The sequence below is a fragment of the Schistocerca nitens genome, chromosome 3 (assembly GCF_023898315.1).
Source record: "Schistocerca nitens isolate TAMUIC-IGC-003100 chromosome 3, iqSchNite1.1, whole genome shotgun sequence".
NCBI classification, from domain to species: domain Eukaryota; kingdom Metazoa; phylum Arthropoda; class Insecta; order Orthoptera; family Acrididae; genus Schistocerca; species Schistocerca nitens.
Window position 1 is genome coordinate 461,664,246 of NC_064616.1, and position 23,018 is coordinate 461,687,263.

At 40.3% G+C, this 23,018-nt stretch overlaps 1 protein-coding gene across 6 annotated transcripts in view; it reads right to left on the reverse strand.

Annotated features, from left to right (window-relative positions):
- Positions 1–23,018, reverse strand: part of LOC126248388 (uncharacterized) — a 246,169-nt gene that overhangs the window by 18,905 nt on the left and 204,246 nt on the right. For 3 of the 6 annotated variants that reach the window (XM_049949335.1, XM_049949334.1, XM_049949333.1), the window contains exons 6-8: positions 17,277–17,525; positions 12,434–12,538; positions 1,309–1,472 (exon numbers count right to left, since the gene is read on the reverse strand). In XM_049949335.1, the coding sequence (XP_049805292.1) occupies positions 1,309–1,472; positions 12,434–12,538; positions 17,277–17,525 (518 nt within the window). The remainder of the gene's footprint in view (positions 1–1,308; positions 1,473–12,433; positions 12,539–17,276; positions 17,526–23,018) is intronic. The other 3 variants (XM_049949339.1, XM_049949338.1, XM_049949336.1) reach the window with 1 other exon arrangement.

Sequence of the window (23,018 nt, forward strand, 5' to 3'; positions counted from 1 at the left end):
TCGTCCATCGACAGCCACAAAGAGAAGATGTTCATTGGTGTGAACCATTTTTGGAAATGTGTGAAACAGTACCTCTAGTGTGTATATGTGCAATAAAGTCTTCAAGGAAATAGAAATCGAGGTGTGTGGATGTTTTTTGTTGATACATGAATAATTCAGTATAATAAATAAATTGACGCTCATTTATTATTTTTATTTATATCTATTTATCTATCTGATATGTATGCTATATTTTTACTTTTGTGTACTTCACGTATGAAACAGAAATCAAGGCACTTTAAACCTCCAGTCTGTGTATTTATCAGCACAGTATCTTCTATGAAAAATAACATGAAGAATGACAGGATGCTTCGATCACACTCTTGTTGATGGTTGTGTCCTGAAGGTGACTCATCAAATGCGTGATTAAGTGGACGAAAATCAGTTTCTTTTCAATCAAATTTGTGTCTATACCATTATTTTTTTTCTAGGTATTTCAATATCACTTTCAGATCCTTTGGGTTCAGACGAACTATCAATTACATCTCTTATCAAACATAATACTGTAGTGTTACACATGCTGATGTATGCTGCTTAAGACAGTTGCTTTTGTAACCTGTGAAAGAGTTCTTACTAATATCCTCACTGTCTCTCCAAGCAGATCCATCTAAGTAAAAACATCATATTATAGGGAACAGCGTAGTTCGGACATATTACATGTTTCCATTGGTCAGTCGCTCAGGTTTTGCACTCTTTGAACCACTGGGTTTACATAAGGTTTGTCATCTGCAGCTTTACCATAGACTTTTTTATGCAGTTCCTACCACACAGTTTTGCTGGAAGTCTCTAATGTTCAACACCGTGATACATCAATAGAACACTACAGTGACTGCAGATACCGCTCGCTCAGAATACTTTCAGAGATGTTATAGTAAACTGCGAAAACAAAAGATGGTGTCGGTGTATTCAAAAAATATGAGAATTTCCACATCTTTATGAGAAAAGGTCATTGTCACGTTTCTTTTAAGGACTAGGCTATTGCCTGTTCTGGAGTTATTGTTATAAAGAGATTATAAAATATAACAATAATATATAACAAATAACACGTGTGGTGGTGGTGATTAATCACACAGAAGGTTAAGTGCCCCACAATGAAATGTGATGCCAAAATTGTTCCATCTGCCTCACAGAAAGGAATGAATACGACATAAAGAATGAAATCTCAAAATGGCTAACTTCATCCACTGCCCATAGAGGATGGTAGATTTTCCATAATATAACTTATAAATATTCACACTTACAATGTCAAAGAGTGTTAAAAATACTAACATTGTATCTGGTGAAGCTGCTTTATCTTCTGCTGGCAAATCAATTGTTGGATCCAAATTCTGGTCCTTTGCAACAGTTGTCAAATTCGCTAAGAGAGTTGTTACTCGAAGCAGTATTTCTTCATTTGTCGATGGGTCGAGTAAATATATAAGCCTTCGAGGAGCCTGAAACAGAAAATGATTTATAATTATTTTTCATTTTGTGTGAATACCACTCCCCCCCACACCATCCCTCCCTTCTCCCCCATGGTCCGCTCTTTCCCAAGTTTTGTGCTTGAGCTTGTAATCAAATAAGGTCATGTGATAACTCTACATTTTTTTTTTACAACTTGGATGTTTCAAAACACTGCTACTTAGTGCATCAACATGTAACACCTACATTTTCACAGCTTAGCATGAGTCAATTTGCTACTTGCATAAAGTGAGTTTTTATGGGTATAAGTGGTATGTTACAATTGTGTGTCATACAAGGTACTGAACTCTGATCTCTGTCATTCATATGCTGGGATCTTACAAAAACTTCAACACTTGTTTTTTGTACACAAGTGCATTACCTTGCCTGTTAGTTAATTAGTTTCATGTTCCATGGATCATTTTGCATGATAGATCGTAATGATGAGGAATGAGTCATTTCAAATTCACATTGCAAATTAACTTGTGCATATGGTTACACTCAGAACATTTCTAAGTTGTTTCTTCTTCTTTTGCAAAAAGAGAAAAGTTATACATATGTTATGAGCTAGTAAGTCCTACCCACCATCTTTTAGAAATTACGGTAATAGAAACTGTTCTATGGAATAACAGGAGTTGTCAAGGAGAAACTTTCTGTTTGTTTTCAAATTTTACTTTGCTTACTTTGCTGTCTGTCAGGCATTTTACATCACTAGGTAACTGATGAAAAATTTTTGCTGCGGCACTGTGCATCCCTTTTTGTGCTAAGGACAACCTTAATGTGAAGTAATGAATGTAATTTTTCCTTCTGGTATTCTAATTATGTACATAATTGTTTCTTCTGAATTGTTGAGGATTATTTACAACAAACTTAATGAGGAAGTATATATATACTGTGAAGTAGTAGACAGAATGCCCAACTTCTTAAAGAAATGTCTACATGACGCTCATGGGTGAGCACCACATATTATTCTTAGAGTATGTTGGTGTGCAATGAAGATTTTCATTTTTTAAGTTGATTTACCCCAGAACAATATTCCATATGACATTAATTAATGAAAAATGCAAAATATGTCAACTTACTGATTTGTCTCTCTCCAAGAGTTGAAATAATTCTATGTGCAAATGTGCCTGAATTAAGTTGTTTTAGGAGTTCCAAAGAGTGTCTTTACCAATGTAGATTCTCAACAATATGGACCCCTAAGAATTTTGAAGTTTTCACTCTGTTTATTATTTCCTCCCCATGTGCTATGTTTATCAGTGGTGTAGTACCACTAGAAGTGAAGAAATGAATATGTTGTGTCTTTTTAAAAGTGAGGGAGAGACCATTCACAGAAAACCAGTCAATGATACTTTTAAGAACTTTGTTTATCATATCTTCTGTCTCTTTATGTATTCTTGGACTGATTACAGTACTAGTGTAATCTGCAAAAAGAACTAATTCTGCTTGTTGTATAATAGACAGAAGATTGTTTACATACATGAGGTGCAACAGAAAACCTATGACTGAGCCTTGGAGTACCACATACGTAATTTCTCTCCAGTCAGAATTATGCCTGCAGACTATATTTGTTGAATTAGTAAGTACAACTTCATGCATTATTTTGGTTTGATATGGCATTATCCATTCGTTGGGTACACTTCCAATCCCATAAAACTTCAATTTACCTAGGAGAATACTGTGATCCACACAGTAAAATGCCTTTGATAGGTCGCAACCAGGGTTATTTTATTATTTAATGCTTGTAAAAGCTGGTGAGTGAACATGCAAATGGCATTCTCAGTAGAACAAACCTTCTGAAGCCCAAATTATGATTGGGTGAGGATATTATTGTTGCTAAGTGAGATATTGTTCTAGAACAGAGTCCCTCCTCAAAAATTTTGGAACATGATGTCAGCAGTGAAACAGGTCTGCAGTTATTGACATCTCTCTTACCACCTTTCTTAAGGATACAGAGTACTTATAAATGGTGGAAAAATTGAAATTTTTAATGACTTTATTAAATTCTATAGTCTTTCCTGATTACATTGATATATACATTATACAGTTTCAAATGAAAAATGACATATATATCTAAAAACAAAGATGATGTGACTTACCAAATGAAAGTGCTGGCAGGTCGACAGACACACAAACAAACACAAACATACACACAAAATTCAAGCTTTCGCAACAAACTGTTGCTTCATCAGGAAAGAGGGAAGGAGAGGGAAAGACGAAAGGATGTGGGTTTTAAGGGAGAGGGTAAGGAGTCATTCCAATCCCGGGAGCGGAAAGACTTACCTTGGGGGGAAAAAAGGATGGGTATACACTCGCGCACACACACACATATCCATCCACACATATACAGACACAAGCAGACATATTTAAAGACTTGGTCTTTAAATATGTCTGCTTGTGTCTGTATATGTGTGGATGGATATGTGTGTGTGTGCGAGTGTATACCCGTCCTTTTTTCCCCCTAAGGTAAGTCTTTCCGCTCCCGGGATTGGAATGACTCCTTACCCTCTCCCTTAAAACCCACATCCTTTCGTCTTTCCCTCTCCTTCCCTCTTTCCTGATGAGGCAACAGTTTGTTGCGAAAGCTTGAATTTTGTGTGTATGTTTGTGTTTGTTTGTGTGTCTGTCGACCTGCCAGCACTTTCATTTGGTAAGTCACATCATCTTTGTTTTTAGATATATTGTTCCTACGTGGAATGTTTCCCTCTATTATATATATATAGACACACACACACACACACACAAAATTTTAAAGTTCAGTCATGTATGCTGCCATGCCCCCTTTATTTCTGTTACAGAAACCAGTATTATTTTGAAAATAACTGTGAACTTCCTGTTTCCAGTGATTATACGTATGATACATTGTATATGTTGGTAACAGTGCGGGTTTCTGGAGTCTGTAAATGATTACATTTGCTAGTATTTACTTTTGTTTCGCTGAAGCAGTTTGTTCACATGTACTGGATGTTTGTTGCCCAAGTGCTACATGGAAATGGCAACAAGTGTTTGGCCTCATTGGCTGCGAGGTCCATCATTGAGGGGCAGGTCCATCCGCCTTGGAGCAGGTCTTATTATATTCGACGGCACATTGGGCGACCTGCGTGCTGGATGGGAATGAAACGATGATGAAGACAGCACAACACCCAGTCCCTGAGTGGAGAAAATCGCCGACCCAGCCGGGAATCAAACCCGGGCCTGTAGGACAGCAATCCGTCACACTGGCCACTCAGCTATCGGGGCGGACAGTGCTACATATATTTGTGGAAGTACATATTCTTTAGTGTGCAATAAATATGAACTATGCCACACATCAAGAAATTCAATAAAAGGAAATTCTGTGGTAACCAGTGCACAAACAAAGAAAGCCACACTGTTGAAAGTAACCTACGTATCAGTTCTTCAGGGAAGAAACTCCCACATGGCTCGCCTCCTGATGATTCAAATTTTTGTGTTAACAATGATGCTGTTTGTAGTGGATTTGTTGTTGTTGATGTGGGAATCTTATCTTCTTTGATAAAGGATGTGGCGAAATGTAAACAATGTAATGATGTAGTATCATGAAGGGTTTAGCATCAAAATTAGTTGTTGTGTGTAGATCCTACAATAAATCTACCTCAAAAATGACTTCGAACATTTTGCATAATTCATATGACGTGAATTTGAAGTTAGTACATGCAATGTGTGCAATACGAAAAGGAAAAAAGGCTGCTCAAACGTTTTGTGATTTGATGGACCTTCCTCCTCCTCGCATCGCTGTGGGGGTCCGGATGGGGGTTGGTCGGGGACGGCCAGCTCGTCCCACGCATCCCCCGATCGGACTACAACTGTGGTTGCCCGGGATACTGCCCGCATTGAGGCTGATCCCTCACCTGTGGTAGAGTGGGAGGTCGTCTCAAGGTGTGGCAGGGGGCGAAAGACATTCCGGAGGGCTGAACAGAAGGCCTCTCCAGTTTGCCTGACGAACCGGTTTCAGGCTCTGTCTCAGGCTGATACTGATCTTCGGCCTGACATGGCTGCTTGTCCTGTTCCAGAGGTTGCCCCTCAGTCTGCAAGATCCGGGCGGTCGCAGAGGGTGGGCTTACTGGTAGTTGGGAGCTACAACGTCAGGCGCGTAATGGGGCCCCTTAGGGAAATGGCAGCAAGAGAGGGGAAGAAAACCAAAGTGCACTCCGTGTGCACACCGGGGGGAGTCATTCCAGATGTGAAAAGGGTCCTTCCGGATGCCATGAAGGGTACAGGGTGCACCCATCTGCAGGTGGTCGCTCATGTCGGCACCAATGATGTGTGTCGCTATGGATCGGAGGAAATCCTCTCTGGCTTCCGGCGGCTATCTGATTTGGTGAAGACTGCCAGTCTCGCTAGCAGGATGAAAGCAGAGCTCACCATCTGCAGCATCGTCGACAGGACTGACTGCGGACCTTTGGTACAGAGCCGAGTGGAGGGTCTGAATCAGAGGCTGAGACGGTTCTGCGACCATGTGGGCTGCAGATTTCTTGACTTGCGCCATAGGGTGGTGGGGTTTTGGGTTCCGCTGGATAGGTCAGGAGTCCACTACACTCCACAAGCGGCTACACGGGTAGCAGGGGTTGTGTGGCGTGGGCTGGGCGGTTTTTTAGGTTAGATGGCCTTGGGCAAGTACAGAAAGGGCAACAGCCTCAACGGGTGCGGGGCAAAGTCAGGACATACGGGGACCAAGCAGCAATCGGTATTGTAATTGTAAACTGTCGAAGCTGCGTTGGTAAAGTACCGGAACTTCAAGCGCTGATAGAAAGCACCGAAGCTGAAATCGTTATAGGTACAGAAAACTGGCTGAAGCCAGAGATGAATTCTGCCGAAATTTTTACAAAGGTACAGACGGTGTTTAGAAAGGATAGATTGCATGCAACCGGTGGTGGAGTGTTCGTCGCTGTTAGTAGTAGTTTATCCTGTAGTGAAGTAGAAGTGGATAGTTCCTGTGAATTATTATGGGTGGAGGTTACACTCAACAACCGAGCTAGGTTATTAATTGGCTCCTTTTACCGACCTCCCGACTCAGCAGCATTAATGGCAGAACAACTGAGAGAAAATTTGGAATACATTTCACATAAATTTTCTCAGCATGTTATAGTCTTAGGTGGAGATTTCAATTTACCAGATACAGACTGGGACACTCACATGTTTAGGACGGGTGGTAGGGACAGAGCATCGAGTGACATTATACTGAGTGCACTATCCGAAAATTACCTCGAGCAATTAAACAGAGAACCGACTCGTGGAGATAACATCTTGGACCTAATGATAACAAACAGACCCGAACTTTTCGACTCTGTATGTGCAGAACAGGGAATCAGTGATCATAAGGCCGTTGCAGCATCCCTGAATATGGAAGTTAATAAGAATATAAAAAAAGGGAGGAAGGTTTATCTGTTTAGCAAGAGTAATAGAAGGCTGATTTCAGGCTACCTAACAGATCAGAACGAAAATTTCCGTTCCAACACTGACAATGTTGAGTGTTTATGGAAAAAGTTCAAGGCAATCGTAAAATGCGTTTTAGACAGGTACGTGCCGAGTAAAACTGTGAGGGACGGGAAAAACCCACCGTGGTACAACAACAAAGTTAGGAAACTACTGCGAAAGCAAAGAGAGCTTCACTCCAAGTTTAAACGCAGCCAAAATCTCTCAGACAAACAGAAGCTAAATGATGTCAAAGTTTGCGTAAGGAGGGCTATGCGTGAAGCGTTCAGTGAATTCGAAAGTAAAATTCTATGTACCGACTTGACAGAAAATCCTAGGAAGTTCTGGTCTTACGTTAAATCAGTAAGTGGCTCGAAACAGCATATCCAGAAACTCCGGTATGATGATGGCATTGAAACAGAGGATGACACGTATAAAGCTGAAATACTAAACACCTTTTTCCAAAGCTGTTTCACAGAGGAAGACCGCACTGCAGTTCCTTCTCTAAATCCTCGCACAAACGAAAAAATGGCTGACATTGAAATAAGTGTCCAAGGAATAGAAAAGCAACTGGAATCACTCAACAGAGGAAAGTCCACTGGACCTGACGGGATACCAATTCGATTCTACACAGAGTACGCGAAAGAACTTGCCCCCCATCTAACAGCCGTGTACCGCAAGTCTCTAGAGGAACGGAGGGTTCCAAATGATTGGAAAAGAGCACAGGTAGTCCCAGTCTTCAAGAAGGGTCGTCGAGCAGATGCGCAAAACTATAGACCTATATCTCTGACGTCAATCTCTTGTAGAATTTTGGAACATGTTTTTTGCTCGAGTATCATGTCGTTTTTCGGAAACCCGGAATCTACTCTGTAGGAATCAACATGGATTCTGGAAACAGCGATCGTGTGAGACCCAACTCGCTTTATTTGTTCACGAGACCCAGAAAATATTAGATACAGGCTCCCAGGTAGATGCTATTTTTCTTGACTTCCGGAAGGCGTTCGATACAGTTCCGCACTGTCGCCTGATGAACAAAGTAAGAGCCTACGGAATATCAGACCAGCTGTGTGGCTGGATTGAAGAGTTTTTAGCAAACAGAACACAGCATGTTGTTATCAATGGAGAGACGTCTACAGACGTTAAAGTAACCTCTGGCGTGCCACAGGGGAGTGTTATGGGACCATTGCTTTTCACAATATATATAAATGACCTAGTAGATAGTGTCGGAAGTTCCATGCGGCTTTTGGCGGATGATGCTGTAGTATACAGAGAAGTTGCAGCATTAGAAAATTGTAGCAAAATGCAGGAAGATCTGCAGCGGATAGGCACTTGGTGCAGGGAGTGGCAACTGTCCCTTAACATAGACAAATGTAATGTATTGCGAATACATAGAAAGAAGGATCCTTTATTGTATGATTATATGATAGCGGAACAAACACTGGTAGCAGTTACTTCTGTAAAATATCTGGGAGTATGCGTGGGGAACGATTTGAAGTGGAATGATCATATAAAATTAATTGTTGGTAAGGCGGGTACCAGGTTGAGATTCATTGGGAGAGTGCTTAGAAAATGTAGTCCATCAACAAAGGAGGTGGCTTACAAAACACTCGTTCGACCTATACTTGAGTATTGCTCATCAGTGTGGGATCCATACCAGATCGGGTTGACGGAGGAGATGGAGAAGATCCAAAGAAGAGCGGCGCGTTTCGTCACAGGGTTATTTGGTAACCGTGATAGCATTACGGAGATGTTTAATAAACTCAAGTGGCAGACTCTGCAAGAGAGGCGCTCTGCATCGCGGTGTAGCTTGCTCGCCAGGTTTCGAGAGGGTGCGTTTCTGGATGAGGTATCAAATATATTGCTTCTCCCTACTTATACCTCCCGAGGAGATCACGAATGTAAAATTAGAGAGATTAGAGCGTGCACGGAGGCTTTCAGACAGTCGTTCTTCCCGCGAACCATACGCGACTGGAACAGGAAAGGGAGGTAATGACAGTGGCACGTAAAGTGCTCTCCGCCACACACTGTTGGGTGGCTTGCGGAGTATAAATGTAGATGTAGATGTAGCAGGTTTAGCAAGTACATAAAAATACTTTTAGATGCCTTGACAGTTGTGTCTAAAGCATTATGATAGTTACAGTAGAGGTATGGCGTGTGGTGGAGCTTTAAAAATATTTCAGAGGTCGGTGCCTGTTTATAATGTTAGATATACCAGGTACCTAGGCATTGCGGACTCTAAAGCTTTCGATAAAATTAATGAGTTCAATGTTTATGGTGATACCCTGGTGACAAAACTGGAGTGTTGTGGACATGTGCAAAAGAGGATGGGTGCTAGATTGAGGAACCTATGAAGAGAAGTGAAAGGGAAGATGCTATCTGATGGAAAGTCTCTATCTGGCCAAGGCAGATTGACAGAAACTGAAATAGATCTTATTCAGAGTTATTATGGACAGTCCATTAGACAAACTGCACCTCTGAATGATGTTACAGCAATGAGAAAAACTGTATTGGCCATCTACTTTCGTAAGTTGTCCACAGATGATCACCCTGGACTTTGCCCTAAAGGAGCAGATTCTTGGTGTGGCTACCAAAAAGCAAAATAAAGTGATCAAATATACCATCATAACCATTCTCTTCCAGAGCCTGTTATGAATGAAATAAAACCAGTTTTTAGAGACCTGACTGACCCTGTTTTGCTTAGTAAATGTCTTCATGGGGGCACTCCGAACACAAATGAAAGTTTCAACCATTGTATATGGGAAAGATTACCCAAGAATGTTTTTGTGGTCTCAATAAATTAAAAGTTGGTTTAGTAGATGCAGTGATATGTTTCAATGATGGAGAGATAGGAAGGTTGGAAGCCTGAGAAATTTAGGCATAAAATGTTTCTCTAATATGCAGGATCAATTGCTTGCATGTGACAGACAACGGGTGCATGCAGATGAACTATTCGCTCTTCAAGTTACCAAAAAAGCAAGAAGTGCTAAAAGGAATGCCAAGGGGAAGCCTGAAGATGAAGAAATGCTGCACGATGAAGTGTATGGTTCAGGAATGTTCTGAGGCACATTTTAATTGGACTCATATCTTCATTCGCAATTTCCCACAAGTTGTATTTTTCAGAATTCAGGTACAAATATTTCGTAAAGTTTATAAAACATTGCTCTAATTTTTTTCTGTAACTTGCAATAGTCCACCTTATGTAGTAGACTTAAGCTTTATTGCAGAATCAACTAAATTATAGAAAAATAACGTTTTTATTAGGAAAAAATTATAATGTAAGATGTGATATTTTTTAATCCTTGTAATATACATCATAGGTGGAATTAAATACGTCTAATACCTCAGCCATCATGTCATATATATATGGTAAAAATTTGGTCTGCTTCAAATGTATAACATTGGATTAAATGGTACCTCAATTTGAGGAAGCATTTAGAAAAAAAAAAAGCATCAATTTCTTTGTAATTTTTTTAATAACCCTAAGCAGGTTAAAAATATTGTTTAGAAAGTGTGCTGCAGTACCTGGTATCAACAAAAAATCTGTAAAACATATACATTATAAACAGTGGCTGAAAGAAATAGGTGTTGATTTTTAGATAATATTGAGCTGGAAAAGTACCCTGTATCCTTAAAAGAGGGATTTAACAATGACATATTTCAGTCTCTTTGGAAAAATACCTTATACTTCAGATTAGACTGGGCTTATTATAATGAGAACAAATCTTTAGTACTCTATTGGAAACAACATCAAAACCACATGAGTAAATGATTCAGTTGGTGTAATAGGTAACAAAATCCTCAGCAGTCTTTAAGTTGCTACTGTTTTCCAGTGTGACATAGGTAGATGTAGTGTGGGCACATCCAGTCATCAACTGAGAATTTTGAGTCACACAAATATACATATCCTACAGGCTTTGCTGCAGGCTGGCAACTTTGTTTCATCCAAAGATTTCCTGGAATTTCTATGTTTTTCAATGATGACATTCCACATTTTCTTGACCCAATTTCCATTGGAGATGAGAGTAAGTTTCAATTCACTACTTTTCATGGCCACAATGTAAGTTTTTGAGTTGCCATGACACTTATTAGTGATTATTCCAAGTTCAACTAGAATTTCCAAACTTATCAACAATTCTGTGTGTTACAAGTTCTTTTCATCCCTGTAAATTCCTTCATTATTGTCACCCATCACTATTCAGTGCCACATTGTGTCATTATGTGATAATCTCAAGCATATGAGCATCAGTCACAGGGACATGCTACAAACTGTTGTCAATGGAATGTATAATAAATAGACTTTATTTATGCACTACATCAGACACATAATCATACATACATACACAAACACATGTCAAAGACAAAGATTCTCAAGGTCAGTGAGGATGACACAGGTGACAGTGATCGAGCAACACACATTACAAAAATTCACTGGTCTTCTTTGCCTTTACTTACATGACTACAGAGCAGATCATTTCTGAAGCAGAAGCTCAGAATAATTTGTAACAAAATGACATGGAATATATATTTTCATTAACAAATAATTCAACTTCCAGAACACTCTCTCAGGTTTCTCTAATCTTACAAAATTTCCTCACTTTACCAATAAATTCTGTTTGCCTAAAAATTCTCAAATTTCCAGATAAGTCATCATCCTGATGCAACATAAGGCTTCAGAGGTGAAGTTTTTAATTTGTGTTTATTAACGACTTGTGTATTGTGTTTGCATTCAGGCAGTCACTGTTGGTGCTTAATTGTTTTCTGAGCTGGAGTGAATGAGCAGGGAAACTAGAGGTACAGGGTCTTAATTTCCTTCTTCATCCCTGTTTGAGATGTTAATTTTCTTCACATTTAGATGCTTAATTGTGTGTGTTTCTTACTACAGAAACTGTGCAGTCTCTTTCTTATTATAGGAAGTCAATTGCTTCACGGTAGAAAATTTTAATATTTATCAACACAGACTGTGGATTGCTACACTATTGATCTATCTTCTAAAATTTTAATATTATCAACCCAAACTGTTGACTGCTACAATATTTATCTATTTTCTATAACAATTCTCAGCTTACATGTCCAGTGACATATAATAACCATCTATCATCATTAAAGTTGACAGCAATTTGGCAAACAATTTTGGGAATGATATTTGTGGTAACCCCATGTTATAACATTCTCCACACTGGTGGTATGATGGCCATGCAGATAACAAAACATGTGGCACTGGCTCATCTTGGTCCGAAATTGGACTAGCAACCTATCTATTACGGTCCCAGAATGGAGGGCTCTCTTTCTCATCCGTTGTGGTTCATTTGTGTGCTGACGTGGCTCTACTCTTGGGATGCTTGCTATTCGTTTGGATTCAGTCAAGCTATGGAACACAGATTTTGTATGGAACTTATAAACTGGGAGCTCCTTCATAGGAGGGCCACAATAGCTGGAATATGACCAATGGTCAGCTATATCCCATGTAGGGAAACAATGTGCCCCTGATATTCAATAGGAGGTTGGAAAAAATATGACTTACCAAAACAGCACTTGAGATCCACATCCCGCACTGTCTGAAACTGAAGCTGAAGTTTGCAGAGATGAGTTCTTCCAGGTGGGGGACAGGGTACATGTCACCCACAGACTGTGAATAGACTGTTATACTGAAATCATCACAAAGATACAGTTTGCTCACTGATTTCTTAATCACTAACAGTATAGAACATTGACTGGACAATATTGGTCCCATGACACCTGTCTAGTTCTTATTTTACTTTATCATTAAGTGCCAGGCCTGGCCTGTGGGTTTGAGGGTGATTAGCACTGTGTAGTCTGTGGCCTTGTGTAGCCAAGGTGAAAAAAAAAACACAAAATATTCCTTCCACAGGTCATCCAGTTCCTGATAGGACATGAGGTCAGACACGGAACATATTGAATCAGTGACCATGAATCCTAACACCATAAAAGCATCCAAGCAAAACAAATTTCTCATAAAGGCACTTCCCACCACAAGGGCTATCAATGAGCACACCACTGCCTTGTGTGTCATCTCTGGCATAAACTGTCCAAGAATAGGAATTTGTTGGCAGTTACAACTGACACGACAGTGTGAAGCAGCAGAGAGTAAAAGGGAACCGAGGTGCAGGTAAGTGTTAGACTTCAGATGCGATGTTCTCGCGCTCTTATCAACTTGAAATTGAAGGAGTATGCTGTTGGTAACACCCATTGGTGAACAGTTTGTTACAAACATTTTCAGGATTGTCACATGCATTGCTAACAACATTAATGTTCATAGCTTGAGGGTTTGAAGCCACAGCTGGCATCAACCTAGAATCCTGCTGTGTGTCCTTTCCTGCAACAGTGATGGCAAGAAGCCTAGCAGGAAGGTCACTATGGTCAATGATGTTGAACAAAACAAGGGGGGCAGGGAGGCACAGGCTTGCAGAAATTTGTCTGCTATACTCATGTTATTGTGGAACGCAGCAGACGGGCATGCTGTACCACCTTGACTTTCACCTTCAAAGGCATGCATGAACACTTGTGCCTACTGCACCACTCACATCACCCCAGTAATCTACTTGATGGTATGAATCTCTGGAAACTTCAAATGCATGTGCTACCTTAAATCTTCAAACTGCAGTGCCCATTGGTGGATTTCCTTATTGGAGGGGCTGACGCAATGATAGTTTCTTGAACTACTGTGTCTGCTTGTGATTCTTTAGACTAAGATGTAATGAGACAACACTTTCAACTTAAACCTTGCAACTCTGCATGTCTGATAAGATTGATAGGGTTGCTTTCTGCACTGACAGAACTCCACTCTCACAGAAATCATGTGGGTATGCTTGAAATAATAGGAAGTCATCAGCTAATACATTTCATAAAATGAAAGAGACACATGATCCTGAATGGGGGGAGGGGGGGGGGGGGGGGGGGCTGGTAACACTAACTTCCATAACGGGTAATACATTTGGGGAGAGATCCAAAAGAGAAAGAGAGCTTTAAGAGAGTCGGCATCTGTTACTCTGAAAGCTGTGAAGTGCTGCTGTAGGAGCTTTGTCATGGGCAGGGAAAAGCCAGCAAATTTTGAGGTTGTATTAACAGGCCTGTCAATGCTCTGTCTGACATGGCCATGTTTTTCTGCTGCTCCATTTCCAACCACCTCTGGTTCTCCAGCTACTACTGCAGTAAACTCTGAAGAACAACCTCCAAGAAGTGTGTGTTGTGGCTATTGAAATACTCCTACTAATGTGGAAAAGCCCAGGAAATTGGAATATGGTTGGCATCCCGTCCCATGCCTGGCTACATAACAGCCGGGTCATCAGCTTGTTGTGGCTATGGATGCATGTCAGTATGACGTGGAGGCTGTTCTGCCTCAACGGAGGCCATGCTGTCTCCATGTAATACAGATGGTACTGAGCAACATTGCTTTAGCCTCAAAGGCAATTAATACAGCACAAAAGAATTGCTCTCAAACAGAGGAGGAGATCCTCACAATTATTTATGCTGACAAGAAGTTTTCTGTGTTTCTATATGGTGACAAGTTTCACATAGCGACTGATCACAAACCATTAATTTCTGTCTTTAGTCTCAATCCACAGTTGCTGTATAAGATGGCCCACAGACTTCAAGGTTGGGCCTCTTTCCTCAGTAGGTATCACTATAAGATTCACTACCACCCCATGGTTTAGCAGTTTAATGTTGATGCTCTCTTACACTTACAGGTGGGACCTCACACAGTCCACAGTTTATCTCACAGACTTACCAAGATTTTTGTGCACAACATGGTATCCATCATGTCATTTGTAAGTACATGTTTTATTGATTGCACAAGCACTGTTTGTGTGAATATGTATGTGTTCCTCACTGTAATTTTCATGGCCGAAGTGAATGGTGACATCAACATTGGGGAGTTACAGTGATGTAAACAATTTTTTCTCTTCAGCAATTAAAAATCCACTTTTTTACTTGAAATTACTGGATAATTGTTTCTTTGACAAACACTGGACACTTCTTGATATACACTGGGTGATTTCCTGAGCAGTTAACAGAATCTTAAGAGAATGAGCATAATGAATAATGTTCATATGTGGCCATACAACAGTTCCCACCATTAGGCTGCCCCTTGTGGGCCAACTCGATATTCTCACACACTCATACTTAAAGCACGTCATTGGGTCTAGCATGTGTCATCGTACCATAAGTCAGATGTAACAGTGTTTTTCCTTGCAGGAAAAAAATAAATAAATAAATAAAATAAATAAATAAATAAAAAACTGCCTGAGTTGAAGGTAAATGTAAAAGCACCTGTTTTCTCTACTACACCAATGACCCATTTCATTATGTTTTCTATTTGAGAGACTCCCTAATGGTGTGGTTTCTTCTTTAGACCTACAGTAGTGAAGTCTATAAATTCTCTGCAAATCATGAAGCCTCTTCTTACATAGGAATTCTGTACAGCTGTAATTGAATATTCTTTCAGACTGTTTGTTATTAGATAGCTTAACTGATGATAATAGTTCCAATCAAAAACCACATATTTTAGAACACCTGTCATCTCTTTCAGTATGCAAAAATAGGACATCGTCTAAAGTGTTTCCTATTCTCTATTATAATTCATTCCATCCACGTATGTCGCACAGGAAAACTGACTGCTCAAATGCCTTTGTGGGATAGTTGATGTATATTGTCAAGGGTTTGCCAGTTCAGATTTTTCAGCATTTCTGGGATATTCTCCCATGAGTCAAACAAACACATGACCATTTCTTCTGCCCTTCTTGGTATGTGTTTGATATCTCCCATTAGACCAACTTGGTTGGCATCCCACAAACACTTGCAATATTCTCTCCTTTGAAGACAGCATAAACTACAATTCAGTTCACGTGATCATCCCATTTTTTATCCTCACAAGTTGTTACAAACAGGTATTTGTGAGTTGACTAATTCTAGATATGACTCACTGATATTGTAATAGCACAATAATAGGTTTTTGCATTTTGTGAAGTGCACAATTACAACTTCCTCGATATTTTAAAGAAGTTGCTTGTCTTTGCATCACTTTGAAACCTGACTAGATATTTGTTCAGCTTTTTCAGAGTATGCTTCATTACAGATAAGACCATCAACTTCAAAAATCTGAGATGAGTATTTGTATTTTCTGCCATTTTCTGCAATAACAGACTGTGTAGTATGTTTGGTGAGCATAACATACTGAACATTGAGTGAAATGTAAACTTTTTATACACTGATCATTTTAAGATTTAGTAATGAAATACCATAAGTTCAATGTATCTACTAACTGTCAGTGCAAATTTTGCATGTGAAATTACAGCTGAACTTTAAATAGCAATTTCTGGACAGTGCATCAAAGACTCATAGTTGCCATTAGAGTAAGAGACATAGAATCTGTTTTGTGATTTGACTATTTGAAGAATATACATAATTTAGTACCTAAAGAAAAGTTTTAATAATTTGAAATATTTCAAAACCTAAGCCTGAAAAATATAATGAACTTTCAACTATTTAAAAATACACATGATGCAATCTAGGGACATATGCAATGCAGTCACAGGTATTCACAGTTTTTCCTGGTTGAAAAACTTTATGTTTAACCCTTGATCTGGCACTAGAATGTGTGGAGCCTTTTGAGGAGAGTGAAACCATCTCTTGCAGTATTATGGCAACACAATTTCAGCAGACACATCACTGCAAGAATCTTTCCAGGGTTTAGTACTCTCAATGGTGCACCAATATCAGTGTAAAGATGCAAAGTTTATGGAACTCCTAATTTCGTTTCAGCTGTTGTTACTGGTGCCATTCCTGAAACATTATTGTTGAATGTTCAGGATGGTGAAATATGCAGAGATGCAAGTTCAGTACAAATTTTATAATTATGAGGCTTTACTATTTAAATAAGCCATTAAAATTCAGAAACATGCTAATAATTGAAACAGAAAGGAAAGTGGTCCACCAAAAGTTAATAATTATTCTTCACATCAATAAACATCATCTTTTGCACCAAATGCATGAATGAAATCCGCAGCAACTAATCAGCATGCAAACTGACACCAATGGCTATGAAACCTCACCAGTTCAAGCTGCAGAGAAAGCAGTAACATGTTTAGCTACCTTGAGGACACTCGCCAGCCAAAACTGCAGGCACAGTCTACATCCATATGTAACACAAAGTTATTAATTTTGAAAACATTTCATAAAAAAAATGTTGAAAGAATTATAAACTTTACACAAAACATCTGAGGATTGCCAAAATGTGAATATATTGTTATGTTACAGTCTACTGATAAATGACACTCAAAAAGCATAGAAGCGCCTTGGGCTGAATTAAATCATGGGTGCAATGCTGACACATGCACATGGCTTACCTGAGCTGCAAGTAGACTAGGCACCATATCCTCATTGCATGAAAGATTCACCAGAAGTTTAAGAGCCTGCAGCTTCATCTGAGGGGGGGCTGAATCCACAAGATTGTAGAGAGTGTGTAACAAAGAATAATACTCATCATGCCAATCTGGAAAAGCTGCTATATTGGTCAGCGTCACTAGTGAACTCATAACAAGTTTTTCACTCTGCCTTTCTCTGAGTACATAACTCAGTAGAATAGGAATCACACCCTGAAAAATAAATAAATAAAAATAAAAAAGATGATAAAACAAAAAAAGTTTCACTACTAAGGATGAAACATTACAATCTAAACTTAAAGCATCTGTAATAAATAAAATAAAGTGTTAAACAATGGAAACTCCATAGCTTTCAGCCAAAGACTTCTTCAATAAAGGAAACACACACACACACACACACACACACACAGAGAGATATTCACAGAAGCAAGCACACTTCACGAACACATGACTGCCATCTCTGGCAACTTGGACCGGAATGCATTCCGGTCTCAGCTGCTGGAGATGCAAGTCATGTGTGTGTGATGTGCACTTGATTGTGTAAATGAATGTGTGTGTGTGTGTGTGTGTGTGTGTGTGTGTGTGTGTGTGTGTGTGTGTGTGTGTTTCCTTTACTTATGAAGATTTCGGCTGAAAGCTATGAGTAAGTGTCTTGTTGTGCCTGTCTGCAACTCAACGTGTTATCTTTCCAATGAGTAGCAATCAATGTTTTCCTTAAAACAAAGTGTTAGATATAAAAATATATTAAGGTAGGAAAGGTGGAAGGGAAAGGGAAGAGAAAAATTAAAGGAAAGGAAACGAAAGGCAGGACATATTGGTCATGGAGGAGAATAGCCGATACGAGGTTGACAAGATAATAGTGCATGAGAGGAGCCAAGAGTGGCCAGTAAGAGATATGGTAGGATCAATCAGCAGCAGATTGAAAATAAAACTGTTAGTGTATTGTTCACAAAATTTGATCAGAGATTTCATAACAACAGCTTTTTCTTTTTTATCTAAAGAGTGAGTTGAACCTATTCACTTCTCAAGTTTATGAAAATTATATCTCCAAAAAGACAATGTTATGTGACAACTTAGAAAACTGTAAGTAATACAAGTAAAAGAGTATAATAAATACTTGACATCAGTATGCAATGCTAAACAGAAATATGTCAAAACTATTGTGCAATATGCTACATACCAATGTACCAGCTGGGCTGGTGGTGCAAATATACTAGTGAATATGTTTGTCATTTGACATTAGTAAAAGATGAATGTTAATAATATTTCCAGCTGAAAAGGTGTGTGCATTTATAAGGAGTAACAGATCAGATTTAGGCAAATCAATTACACACCCAAAGTTGCTCTTTTGTTAGGGGAAAAATCAGAGCAGGAAATAGGGGGAAAATTAAGAATACTGTTAGTGTAGCTTAACAGTATACAATTTCCACACATAATCAGACAGAAGCTAGCTTCATACATGTGGTGAGTCACGACCTCACTGTGACTGATGTTTCTCACATGAGCCAACCAACAGCTTCAGCCAAGAGGTGTTTCTACCATTCCAAGTGACAAAATATAGCATCCATTATTATAAATTAAATTCCACCTTTGGAATGCAACAAATGCGACAGAACTTGGTACACCATTTTTTTTTCTTCCTCTAGGGTGCAAAAACAATTGAGGTCATAAGCACCCATGTCATAACATTCGAATGTCAATAAGAAAAAAATTTTAAAGCAACTATATGCTAAGCCCAACTGACAGAATGAAAGAGTGCTAAAAACGAGGACTCCCCCTTGGACAAAGGTCCACAAAATACACTGTAAGGACAGCAGAGGCCCCTAACCAAAGATTAAATGAAACGATAATGAAATCACGACCCTAAGCTGTCGACAGATGTCGATATACATCAACAGGGACAGTTGAAAATGTGTGCCCTGACCAGGACTTGAACCTGGGATCTCCTGCTCACATGGCAGACGCTCTATCCATCTGAGCCACCGAGGGCACAGAGGACAGTGCGACTGCAGGGACTTATCCCTTGCATGCTCCCCGTGAGACCCACATTCCCATCTTAATGTTCACACACTACATTCGTAGTGCCCCTGCCCTGCCCAAGATTAAATGTCCTTCGCCATATTGGTACAATGAATAAAACGTAAAATATGAGCGGCAGCCTGTGCGTTGTTCGCTAAAACAGCCGATAACTCAGATGGCAAACATACACTGAAATGTAAGCAGTTAAAAAAAGGGCATTGGGTCAGGAAATGGCGAACCATCAAAGATTGATGACAATGAGTACAAAGTAGTGGGGGATCACCATTTAACAAATGGTGATGACTAAGAAGGTAGTGCCCAATATGCAGCCTACCTAAAATAATGATTTCATGATGAAAGGGCCAAAAGGAGATTGGCAAAGACATCAGGAGAGGTTTAGTTCCCCAGGGCTTGTTCCTATGAAGAGAAGACCAGTGGTGATGCGAAACTGACACCATCTGTCAACATACAGTAACATGGAGATAGCCCAAAGGAATGGAAGAGCTAGCAGGATGATGTGGTAGGACAGCAGTAGGACAGCAGCCATATTTACCATCAGTCCGATGCGACCAGGAGCTCACATCAACATCATGGTGTCTCTCTCAACAGTGAGCTAGTGGCAAATTTCTTGGCGTCACTGCACTATGGGATGATTCTGAAGGCCACTGAGAGAATCGAAGCATATGACAGATTAAAAAGCCTGTGTCACCGGATGTACTGGGTGGCCTGATAGATGGAAAAGAGCTCTACTGTAAAAATCGGGCAGTGTTCTAGAAGCTGATACCAAAAATAGTCACTGCCAACGATGAAGACACACCCGACACAATGGTCAGTTTTGAAGCCATCAGCATACACTAAGTTGCTATTGCTAAGCTGCATGTGAAACTTACGGTGACAGATCAAATCTAGAGTAGTGTCCTTGGGAAGCGAATGAGGTCCAAGATACATAACAATGAACAAACAAAACATCCATTGTCTAGTTTTGAACAGACAAGGGATTGGTACAAATGAAGGAAGGTGGTCCAATCCGCTCCATTGGAAGTACTGCTTAGACACTGAGGGACCGGGTACAGTGTGCAGTCAGTTAAGACATGGGAGGACCAAGAAAATTTAAAGGACCAAGAATGTTCAAGCATGAGCCCAAGGAACCTCGTAATTTCAGCAAATGGAAGAGCAATGGGCTCGACATGTACAGACACTGGAAGAAACCCATTGAACCACCAGAAATTCATACAAAAATTTTGTCATTGGAAAAGCAAAAGCAATTGTCAATGCTCAGGTAAAGACAACTGAGATTTTGCTTAAGACACCACTGAAGGAGATAAGTCTGTGGAGATGCCTGGTACAGGCCACAATACAGTTAATGGCTATATTAAAGAAGATAAGCAGGAGTCCTAGGCTTTCTCCAAATAAAAAAAAAAAAAAAAAAAAACACAACCACAGTCTGGTATTTCTGCAGAAAACCATCAACATGGGTTGACAAATCGATGAGATTGTCAACTGCAGAATGGTGCGCACAAAATCCACATTGTGGAGTGGTTAGTAGATTGTGGAACTCGAGCCACCATACCAGTCTGCGATGAATCATATGTTCCATCGCCTTGTGAACAGAGCTGGTGAGGGAAATGGGGTAGTAGCTAGAAGGAGGGTCCTTACCAGGCTTGGGTATGTGTATGACAGTGGGTTCATGCTGGCATCTGGGAAATGCACCATCTGCCCAAATGCAACTGTGTGTATGAAGGAGAAAGTGTTTACCCACAAGAGAGAGGTGCTGCAACATCTGAATGTGAACATCGTCTGGTCCGGGCGTGGAAGATTGGGATGAGGTGAGAGCATAGCCAAGCTCCCTCACAGTATTACAGTAAAAACACCATTGTAGCATTCATGATTATGAAAGGGGAAGGATATCACCTGAACCTCCTCCATTCGTTTTGCAGGGAGGAAGGCGGGGTGATAATGGGTAGAGCTCAAAAACTCCACAAAACAGCAGCCCACGGGTCCACAATGACATTATCTAGTACAGTCAGGCCAGAAATCGGAGAATGAACCTTGGTCCCAGAGAGCTGACGAAGGTTGCCCCACATGTCGGAAGAGGGAGTGGAACTCTTAACAGAACAAGTAAAGGAAATTCAGGTAGCTTTTTTGCTATCCTGAATAATGTGACGATACTGTGGATGCAACTGTTTACAGCAAATACAGTTTGCCATCATGAGGTGATGGTTAGAAGTGGGAGAGCACGTCTCTACTGCGAATCATATCACCGCATGCCTCAGTCCACCAGAAGGCCAGAAAACAGTGCAGTAAAGAAGGAGTGCGAGGTATAGAACATTCTGCGGTTGTATGGAAACGTTCATAACATACTCTACCTGGTCATCAAAACTGGGGATGTGTTGTTTGCTGAAGGTCATCAAGGAGGACTAAAGCCTCCAGTCGGCCTTGACCTGGCAATTGGGTTTACATGCAGATGGGGTAGGAGTCAGTAAACAGACAGTGCACAGGAAATGGCCACTCGAGTATGTGTCAGATACAACGGGCAAGTCGGGCAGTGCAGAATGAGAGGTCCAAATAGAAATAAGTGTGCATGGAATGTGGGTGCTTCAGTGTTGAGACAGATGAGGTGGAGTTGTTCGAGAAGGTCAGCCAAGAGGGAGTCTCTCTGACATATTATCGAAGAACCCCAGAGGTAGTGGTGGGCCTTCGACGGCTCACTACTACAGGTTGCTGGGGATAGAGAATCCTGTTCCATGAAATCTACATAGGTGTCAGCATTCTCCCTTGGTCAGTATGTGGACTCTAGGGCAGAAAAGCCATAGGCGGTGCACATCAGCTAAATGGAGGCCAGCTGGGTGAGGGTATAACATGGCGATACTGTTTAAGAGGACCTCCGAGATGGAGAAGGAGAAGACTATTTGCCTTTATTCGATTATTAGAGCCTTTATATTGGCAGACGAAGACCCAAATGTTTGTTGGCTGGAGGGATGTAAAATGTCTTTGTGGGAGTGTTCCTTTTGTTCTTTCTGGCCTGCTGGTTATGTAGAAGGTGATTTTGCAGCAGGGGGAGGAGAAGGAGACTGGTATGCTACCGTGATAATGGGCGATTTCACACCTGCAATTCTGAAATGGAGGTCACAAGTCTGCACAGCCATGTCGTTCGTGAAGCGAGGCATAGCAAGAATGGCACTATAATAGCCAGATGGTGAAATGCAAGGCTTGCGAGCAACAGGGTAAGGTACTTTTTCCTTCACCCAGATTTCCTGAACAGCTTACTCATCAAGACACAGGACACTCATGGGATGAAGTGGCATGGTCATCATTACAATTGATACAGTGGGGAGGGGGAGGAGGCCGGCAATAGCCCTCATGAGCATCTCTAAAACAAATAACATATTTGGCTGTGTTCTGACAGGACATGCAAGTGTGGCTATGAAGTTGACACTCGGATTTGGAATGTATGGTCAGACTGTGGTGACTTTACGTCCTGCCTTAATCTTTGATAGAAGCACTACTCAATCAAATGTGAGAAAAAGAGAGCATGTAGGCACTAAGTTTGCATCAATCTTTTTCATTACCCAATGTACCACACTGATGTCATTATCAGAGAGTTAATGCTGGATTTCTCCCTCCATCACACCACCATGCAGCTGCATATAAATAACACAACACGAAGAATTTGGCATATAGATATTC